A 10470-nucleotide genomic window follows, 5' to 3' on the forward strand; every position below is an offset into this window, starting at 1 on the left:
ACTTAAAAGCAAGAGAAGAAATCGTGAAAAAAAGATTTGATGAAGGTATAAAACTTCAGTGAATTTAAAAACACTTAAAAGGTATCAAGATTATTTGATCATTGTTAAAACTGAAGGATAGTTTTATTGGGGTGACCATACTTATTCCTTCTCCTTTTCTATAATTAAAAGTTAAAAGGAGAACTGAGAAATAAGTTATAATCCATAGAAGGATTAATATCCACATGTTTAAAAAAGCTCTTTAAAGTTAGTAAACAGTTCAGATATTCCAGTTAAAAATAGACAAAAGACATGCAACAGGAAATTCACCAAAAACAGAATATGGAAAAATAATTTCTAAACACATGGAAAAAGATGAAAAGTACTAATAAGAGAAATGCAAAAATAACATAGTAAGGATATTATTTTTACCAGTTATGCTGGCCGGGGTTTATTTATTTATTTTTTTGTGGGGGGGGGGTTTGCTGTTATTTCCTAGTTCTTATCATAAGCATGAGGAAACAACTGCTCATTATTTCTGGGGCACCTAGAAATGGGTGATGCCAGGGTTCCGAGAAACAGTCTTCACTGGTGGAATGAGGGCTAGAACTCGATAGATGGGTACAAACCTTTAAAGTTCATACCCCTTGACTTGGGATAAATTCCTTGAAGTAAAATTGTTGAGTTAGAAATCAGAGATGCACATGTAGAGTTATGAGAAAATTCGATGGAATAAATTTGAGATCTAAGTGACTTTATTAAGGATCTGTGACTGAGGCAGCATTCCATCTAGCAAGTAGAGAGATCCTCTGAGGAGTTGTAAAAAATGAAAGGGTTTCATAAGAAAGAAGGTGAGACAAGAGAACTGTTAGCAAAAGGATTATTTCAAGCTGGGACAGGGTCTTACTGGGGAGAGGAAAATGGCACGGTTCTTATTATACAGACCTCACTATAGTGCCTATGCAGAAATCTGGTGATTGACTGTTTAAAAGTGACATTCCTGGGATGAGTTGAAACTGCAGTTCAGGTCTTGGGTTTGCTATTGTAAGGAGCAAATGACCCTATTTGGGGCTTGTTTCTTCATCGGAGTTTAAGTACAAAGAATACTGTAGTATTTATAAGAGTTGGAAACAACTCTCTATCCAAAAACATTGTCTATTCATTCAGATAAGTCAGTTTTAAGAATATAGAAAAATGTTTATAAATTTAAAAACAACATAAGAAATTAGATAGCAGTTCCTAACCCATCATGATTTGGGGGGGCAGTTGTTTTTATATCACATAGTTTTACACTGCATTATCTCCCAAAAATTGAATTCATCGTCCATGCTATAAATTTCAGGTTCAGTTTAGTCCCCTTTGACCATGAGTCTACTACCAGAAATAGAAGAGTGGCAGAACATTCTCATCCTTTTAAGATATATAAACTTTGTCAAAGAAAAATTCTCAAAATTAATTCTACCATAACCATAAGGGGTTAAATGAGATGGACTGATGTTAGCAAAAAGCCTTAAATAACTGTTACTAAAAACTGACCATGTGTTTTAATTAACAGATAGCAGCATATTTACCAGAAAAATGGTTCCAAAATTCTGCCATGAGGACGTCTATTCCCCAGCTAGAAAACTTCATCCAGTTTTTGTTGCAGTCTGCACATAAATTATCTAGAAGTGAATTCAGGTAATTTTGCATATTTGTATCTCCATAAGTGTAGTTCAAGGATTCTGTTTTACACTCAGCAGTTTTTAGAAAGATTTATACTTATTACTCTATTTTTTAAAAGTCTATGGAGACTACCACTATAGAATTAGTATTTTCATGCACAACCTTTGGAATCACTATTTTATACTCACACCTCATGCCTAATAGTTCATGTTTTTAAATGTGAATCTCTTCTAAAATAAGCAGTTCCAGAAAACTATCACACAGGAGAATTTAGGAAACTATAAATCAGAAGCCTCTTACTAATCATGTTTTTTATTTTCCTGGCCATTTTAAAATCTCAACTATTGTTCAAGTACAGGTCTGCAGCCTGCCTTTTACCTAGCAATAGCTAGAATCTCTTTTGGATGTTTCATTAACAGCACTAAGTGTTTAGGGGCTTCATTAACACCACTAAATGTACAGTGGTGTTCTGGTAAACCACTTCTCCAAAAGTTTAAAATTTTTTTAAATAAAAAGCACAGATTTGTAGCATTTCCATAGGTAAATATTCCCACCAGGGCTCCCACCATCATAGCCCTTACAAGCTGATAGCCCCACACCCACCGTAACTTTAAATCTACCATCAGGTTTCTGTTGGTAGATTTAACTGCTTTTTAATCATTCCCATTAAAATTTGCCAGCATACATCCCCTAATAACTATAGTTGAATGATGTATGGAGAAGGTAACATCTGAATATTTTATGCTATTTTAGATACTGGGTTAAAATTTTTGTTTCAGATTAAAAACTAATGATTCACTATGCTTTCAAACCTTTTTTTGTTTTTCAGGGATGAAGTCAAAGAAATAATTCCTATTCTAGTGAAAATAAAAGCTTTGAATCAAGCAGAATCCTTCATAGAAGAGTATCACCTAGACGATCTGAAATCAGTAATTAAAGAAGTTTGAACAAACTATGGGAAAGTACTAACATGAGATTTTAATATAATCATACTTGCCTCCTTTGCTTGGGGGCCAAGTGGAGCAGGACTCCATCTTTCCATTCCTTCCCTTACCTTTTGGTGTCATGAAAGGCTGCCCCCCTGTGGGGGTTGCAGGAATTAAGCACAGGGGAGCATTAAGAGTTTAACATAGTCCCTTTGATTCTTCTCACTTTTTCAGTTGAAGAGAGAGATTGAAGAAACCTTGTTGTCTGGGCCTTGGTGAGTCTTCTGAACTGCACCATAAAAACATCTGTTAGTTTTCTTCATTTTAACGATCTCTGTTTCCAAATAAGTTAAAATGTAAAACTTAAATTGGAATGAATTATTTGCTAAGTATTAACTGAGTAAAGGCATTTTAAGGTTTATTGATAACTACTGTAACAGAGGCCAGTGAAACCGCCCTCCCCCCAACCAACAGGATAGGTCGTACCTTTTTTTTTTAACTCCATGCAGATTTAGTAGCTGTAAAAAATCTTATTTTAATATTCATTCTGGCTATTAGAGAATAAGTACTTTTTTTATTCTTTTTGGCTATTTGTAATTTTTTTTTAATAACCCATTCACCTTAGGGATTTGTCAGAACCTTTTATATTTTAAAGATACTGTTTTCCCTGTCCTATGTTATAGTTTCCTCATTGCCATTTTTATTTTAATTTTGTGTATGATGTTTTTAGTGTACTAAGGTCATAGTTGTTAAGTACTTGACTACTCTTTTGTTACTGTTTTTTCATTGGTGGTAGGTAGGCTTAGATAGGAAACAGTTATTTTAAATACTCAGAACAGGTTATAAACTTCCTAATAAAATATTGGTGTAATTGAAAAGAAATTGTAAAAATTACTAGTAAATTCTCATTTTAAGAACTCTTTTCTTAAATCTGTTTGTTAAATAACTCAAGAGCAACCCTGAATATGTATTTTATAAATTATTGCCCCAAAGATAATCAGGAAATCTTTGATTATATAGGATTTGAGTATGTGGCTTCTGCCATTATCACCTCTAGTTTTGAAGTTGTATATATTTTAACAGATTGATGTATTATTTCTACTGCAGTGAAGACTTGTGATTCACTAGTAGGAGTAGTTTAAATTTTCTTTTAGTTACACAAATTATATAGGAATGGAATCTCTTCTAGAAATTCAAACCATTACTCAGAGGCATTTAGCATTCCTGCACAATTACTGTCCCAGAGGTGACTGCTGTTTTAATGTTATCCTTTCAGACCTTTTCTCTACTTACAAACATATGTGTGTTAACATAAGTGACATTGTTATTGCATATGAACTTTCTAATTTTTATTAATAAAATGTGTATTTGAAAACTTTCCTAAGATTTCTGCATTTTCAATTAAAGATGTCTTAGATATGCTTCCTATGTTTTTAATTTGAGGAAAGAGATTTCTCTTTTTGTAGAATGGAAAATTTTAGAACTGCTTTCAGAAGTACAAATTGATTTAAACTCCCAGTAGTTTAACTACCTTTCATTATACTGGACTTCATTATACTTAGAGTTTGAACCTCAAGATTTTTATCCATCATATACTCTGAGGATATTTAAAAACATACGTGAAACTTGCTTTTAATTCAATCCCCAGGCCAGGTTTTTTTCTTTGTCCCCTGTGACTGTGGAATGGATGGAATGAAAGGGAGGAACACAACTAGCAAGAATAAAATCTTGAGAAATTCATACCTCAATTCTCTCCCTGGGTTTTTTACCCTTTTCACATAAAGACTGTGAAGTTTTTACAGAATCAGAAAGATGACTTTAAAGCTCTTGGTCGTTAGGAACCCAAAAATGCCTTGAAAAAATACCTCAAAACAACTGATTTTTTGCATTTCCTAGGCCTGTGACAAAATGTTTATGTAGCTATATCAAGTATACCATATATGATAAAAAACCTGAAAAAAGCTATTACAGACCAATATTCTTCATGAACATATAAATAAAAGTCCTTCAAACATTAGCAAACTGAACCTAGCAGCATGTAAAAAGGATGATAATACATCTTGACTAAATAGGTGTTCTTCTAGGAGGGCAAGGTTTAACATTAGAAAGTCCAGTCAGTATGATTCACCTATGAAGAGAGTAACAGACAAAACTATATGATCATCTCAGTTGCAGGAAATGCACTGGACACAATTCAGCATGCCCTCACAATACAAACCCTGGGAGTATAAATTCCTTAGTCTGATAAAGAGCATCTGCAAAAGAACATCTACGCTTAACATCATATACGTCATGGTGAAATATGAAGCAAACCAAGGATGTCTGCTCTCACCATTTCTGTTCAGCATTGTTCTGTAGCCATAGAATTAGTCAAGAAAAAAAGCATAAAGATTGATACATGAGAGTTGAATAGTCATTCACAAATGATATGACTGTTTACATAAAAAAAAACCTTATGCTCTCCACAAAAAAAGAAAACCAACAAGAATAAATGAATTTGGCAAGATCTTAGAAAATCAAAGCCCAGGTCATGCTGGTAATCTGACTGGAAACAGATTCTAAAAACTAGCATTCCAATAGCAGCAAAATCATGTTACTTAGAAACAAATTTCTAGAAAGATATGCAAGAACTCTGCACTAAAGAGCAAAACATTGCTGAGATGTTTTTAAAACAAAGGGAGAGACCTAGCATGTTCATGAAGTGGAAAACGCTCTTTGGTTAAGGTGTCAATTCTGCCTAAATGTATTTATAGTTAGCTATTCATATCAAAATTTCATTAATTTTTTTAAAGATTTTATTTATTTATTTGATAGATCACAAGTAGGCAGAGAGGCAGGGTGGGTGGGAGGGGCAGGCTCCCCGCTAAGCAGACAGTCTGATGTGGGGCTTGATCCCAGGACCCTGGGATCATGACCTGAGCCGAAGGCAGAGGCTTTAACACACTGAGCCACACAGGTGCCCCATAATTTCATTAGACTTAAAAAAGGTTAATATTTTTAAAAGTTATATATAAGATGGCAGAGGAGTAGGAGACTTAAATTTCATCGGGTCCCAGGAATTCAGCAAGGTAGTTACCAAACAATTCTGAACACCTACAAACTCAACAGGAGATCGAAGAAAAGAATAGCAGCAATTCCAGGAACAGAAAAGTGACCACTTCTGGAAGGTAGGATATGTAGATAAGTGAATCCAAGGAGACATACAGAAAGAGAGACTGCAGTGGGGAGGAGCCGGCTCCCAGCAAGCGGTAGAGCAGTGGAGCACAAAATCAGAACTTTAAGAAGTCTGCTCTGCAGAGGCATGTTGCTCCAGCGGCTAAGCAGGGGTGGAGCCCTTGCTGAGACAGTGTGTTCTCAGGACCCGTGGAGTCACAGAAACCAGAGGTGCCTGAGTGCGGCAGAGCTCCCAGGTATTGAAGCAGGAAGCCAGCTGCAGAGACAGAGCCGAGGAGTGTGCTCTCAGCTTGGGGATGCTAAACTGTGATCCAAGGCACAGTTGAGGCACTACTCTTCAAGCAGGGACCCACAAGTGGCAGATATAGGGAGGACCCTCCCCCAACTTCCTCCACTGGGAGGAGTGGCATAGGAGCCCACTGCAGGAATCTGCTGGGTTTGGAGACCAATTGGGACTATGCACCAGAGATAGAAACGCTCAGTCACAGGCCAGGTGAGCTCGGAGCACAGGTAGAGACCAGGGAGATGGGAGGGATTGACTGGTTTCCTCCGAAGGCACACTGAGGAGTGGGGACCCGAGCTCTTGGCTTCTCCTGGTGGAGATTGGAAGGCCACCATCCTCTTTCCGGTCTTCCAAAGCTCTACGGAAAAGATTCGGGAAATAAAAGTGAGAGCAAAACCAAGATTATTTAGCCTGACCCCTGACAAGGGCAGTTCAATTCCACCTCGGGCAAAGACATTTGAGAATCACTGCAACAGGCTCCTCCCCCAGAAGATTAGCAAGAACACCCAGCCAAGACCAAGTTCATCGATCAAGGAGAACCGTGGAACTCCAGAGTCAGGGGAGTGCAACAGGTAGAATTCATGGCTTTTTCCCCATGATTCTTAGTCTTTCAAAAATAAAATTTTTTAGGGCACCTGGGTGGCTCAGCGGGTTAAAGCCTCTGCCTTCAGCTCAGGTCATGATCCCAGGGTCCTGGGATCGAGCCCTGCATCGGGCTCTCTGCTTGGCTGGGAGCCTGCTTCCTCCTCTCTCTCTCTCTGCCTGCCTCTCTGCCTACTTGTAATCTCTATCTGTCAAATAAATAAATCTTTAAAAATAAATAAATAAATTTTTTAAACTTTCTTATTCTATTTTTTTCATTTTTTCTTGTTTCCTATTTTAACCTTTTTAAAACTATTTTATCTTATCAATACCTTTTTTAAAATCTTTAAATTTTCATTGTTATGGTCATCTATCCCTTCATTGTATTCAACCTAATTTTTTGTATACATATAAGTTTTTCTTTCTTTAAAATTTTGGGATACAGTTTCTTCTAACAGATCAAAATATACCCTAAATCTAGCATATGGCTTTGTTCTAGTCTCCAGCCTAATCACATTCTTTTTTCCTTTTTCCTTTTTTCAACCAACTCTTATCAATTCTTTTTAGAATCTTTTTTGATTTTCATCTTTACAATCATATTCCATCCCTTCATTGTGTTCACCCTTATTTTCATATATATATGTTTTTCTTTCTTTAAAAATTTGGGAGTAGTCTAACATACCAAAATACACCCAAAAATCAAGTGTGTGGCTCTCTTCTAATCATATATATGTATTTTTTCCTTTTTTCTTTCTCCTTTCGTCTCCCCCAAGGTTCAGGTCTCTTCTGATTGAGTTAGTGTATAGTTTTCTGGGGTCATTGCCACCCTTTTAGTATTTTGTTCTCATCTATTCTTATCTCATCTATTCTTATCTGGAAAAAATGGCAAGGTAGAAGAACTCACCAAGAAAAAGAACAAGAGGCAGTACCAATGGCTAGGGACCTAATCAATACACATGTAAGATATCAGAACCAGAGTTCAGAATGACAATTATCAAGATGCTAGCTGGGCTTGAAAAAAGCATAGAAGAGGGCGCCTGGGTGGCTCAGTGGGTTAAGTCTCTGCCTTCAGCTCAGGTCATGATCTCAGGGTCCTGGAATCAAGCTCCGCATCAGGCTCTCTGCTCAGCAGGGGGCCTGCTTCCCCTTCCCCTCTGCCTGCTTGTGATCTATCTCTGCATCAAATAAATAAATAAAATCTTTTTAAAAAATAAATAAAAGCATAGAAGATACTAGAGAATCCCTTTCTGGAGAAATAAAATCTAACCAAGTTGAAATCCAATGAAGTTGACATCAAAAAAGCTATAAATGAGGTGCAATCCAAAATGGAAGTTCTTTACTGCTACGATAAATGAAGCAGAATTAGTCATATAGAAGACCAAATGATGGAGAATAAAGAAGGGGGAAAAAAAAAGGAGAAACAATTACTGGACCACAAGGGGAGAATTTGAGAGATAAATGATACCATAAGATGAAACAGTATTAGAGTAATCGGGATCCCAGAAGAAGAAAGTGTGGGGCAGAAGGTATATTGGAGCAAATTACAGCAGAGAATTTCTCTAGGTTGTGGAAGGGAACAAGCATCAAAATCAGGAGACACAAAGAACCTTCCTTAAAATAGGTTCACACCCCGTCATCTAATAGTAAAACTCACAAGTCTCAGTGACAAAGAGAAAATCCTGAAAGCAGCTCAGGACAAGAGGTCTCTATACTCAGAGCACTAAATTAGAAATATAAGCATCCAAGAATACTATATCCAGATAGGCTGTCATTAACAACAGAAGGAAAAAAGCTTCCAGAACAAAAGAAAAAAAAAAAAAAAACACTAAAAAGAATTTGCAAACATCAAATCAGCCCTACAGGAAATATTGAAAGGGGTCCTCCAAGCAAAGAGAGAGCCTAAAAGTAACAAAGCAGAAAGGAACAGAGACAATATACAATTAACAGTCAACTTACAGACAATATAATGGCACTAAATTCTTACCTTTCAATAGTTACCCTGAATGTAAATGGACTAAATGTCCTAATCAAAAGACACAGGGTATCAGAATAGATAAACAACAACAACAAGACCCATCAATATGCTGTGTGCAAGAAACTCATTTTAGACCCAAAGACACCACCAGATTTAAAGTAGGGGAGGGGGTGAAAAATAATTTACCATGCTAATGGACACCAAAGGAAAGCTGGGGTGGCAATCCTTATATCAGATGAATTTGATTTTAAGCCAAAGACCATAATAAGAGATAATAACAGACATTATGTCATACTTAAAGGGTTTATCCAACAAGAAGATCTAATAATTTTAAATATCTATGTCCCTAACATGGGAGCAGCCAATTATATAAACCAATAAATAACAAAATCAAAGAAACACATCGACAATAATACAAGAGTAGGTGACTTTAACACCCCCCTCACTGAAAGGGACAGATCATCTAAACAAAAGATTAACAAGGAAATAAAGGTTTTAAATGAAACATAGACCAGATGGACGTCACAGATATATTCAGAATTTTCCATCCCAAAGCAACAGAATACACATTCTTCTCTAGTGCACATGGAACATTCTCCAGAATAGATTACATCCTGGGTCACAAATCAGGTTTCAACTGGTACCAAAAGATTGGGATCATTCCCTGCATATTTTTAAACCACAATGCTCTGAAACTAGAACTCAATCACAAGAGGAAAGTTAGAAAGAACACAAATACATGGAGGCTAAAGAGCATCCTACTAAAGAATGAATGGGTCAAACCAGGAAATTAAAGAATTTTAAAAAATTCATAGAAACAAATAAAAATGAAACACAACTGTTCAGCAAAGGTGGTCCTGAGAAGAAAATATATAAAAATACAAGCCCTGGGGCGCCTGGGTGGCTCAGTGGATTAAGCCGCTGCCTTCAGCTCAGGTCATGATCTCAGGGTCCTGAGATCGAGCCCCGCATCAGGGTCTCTGCTCAGCAGGGAGCCTGCTTCCTCCTCTCTCTGCCTGCCTCTCTAACTACTTGTGATCTCTCTCTCTGTGTCAAATAAATAAATAAAATCTTAAAAAAAAAAAAATACAAGCCTTTCTGAAGAAACAAGAAAGGTCTCAAGTACACAACCTAACTCTACACCTAAAGTTGCTGGAGAAAGAACAACAAAGAAAGCCTATACCCAGCAGGAGAAGAGAAATAATAAAGATCAGAGTAGGGGGAGGAGTCAAGATGGCGGAGAAGTAGCAGGCTGAGACAACATCAGGTAGCAGGAGATCAGCTCGATAGCTTATCTAAACATTGCAAACACCTACAAATCCAACGGGAGATCGAAGAGAAGAGCAGCAATTCTAGAAACAGAAAATCAACCACTTTCTGAAAGGCAAGACCGGCGGAGAAGTGAATCCAGAGTGACAGGAAGATAGACCGTGGGGGGAGGGGCCGGCTCCCAACAAGTGGCGGAGCAACGGAGCACAAAATCAGAACTTTTAAAAGTCTGTTCCCCTGAGGGACATTGCTCCAGAGGCTAAGCTGGGGGTGAAGCCCACACAGGAACAGCGTGTCCTCAGGTCCCACAGGGTCACAGAAGGATCGGGGGTGTCTGAGTGTTGCAGAGTTCGCAGGTATTAGACCGGGGAAGCCGGCTACAGAGACAGAGCTGAGGAGTGAGCTCTCAACTCGGGGTTATCTTGGACTGTGATCTGTGGCACAGGCCACTGCTCTGTGAGCGGAGACCCTACAAGATCTAGGATGACCCCCCGGAAGAGCTCAGTGATCTATGGGGTTCGGAGACTCCAGGTGGGGCTGTGTGGCAGAGACAGAAGTGCTTGGTCACAGGCTGGGTGAGCCCAGAGCATGAACGGAGGCCAGGGAGACGGGAGTGT

The 10470-nt window shown here is 37.8% G+C and overlaps 1 protein-coding gene across 3 annotated transcripts in view; it reads left to right on the top strand.

Moving 5' to 3' along the window:
* The window catches only part of GCFC2 (GC-rich sequence DNA-binding factor 2), a 46928-nt gene extending 42985 nt beyond the window's left edge, over nucleotides 1–3943 (top strand). For all 3 annotated transcript variants that reach the window (XM_045979299.1, XM_045979300.1, XM_045979301.1), the window contains 2 exons: nucleotides 1535–1659; nucleotides 2474–3943. In XM_045979299.1, the coding sequence (XP_045835255.1) occupies nucleotides 1535–1659; nucleotides 2474–2591 (243 nt within the window). In that variant the 3' untranslated portion in view covers nucleotides 2592–3943. The remainder of the gene's footprint in view (nucleotides 1–1534; nucleotides 1660–2473) is intronic.
* The last annotated feature ends 6527 nt before the right edge of the window (nucleotides 3944–10470 follow it).

Source organism: Meles meles, chromosome 15 (assembly GCF_922984935.1).
Source record: "Meles meles chromosome 15, mMelMel3.1 paternal haplotype, whole genome shotgun sequence".
NCBI classification, from domain to species: Eukaryota; Metazoa; Chordata; class Mammalia; order Carnivora; family Mustelidae; genus Meles; species Meles meles.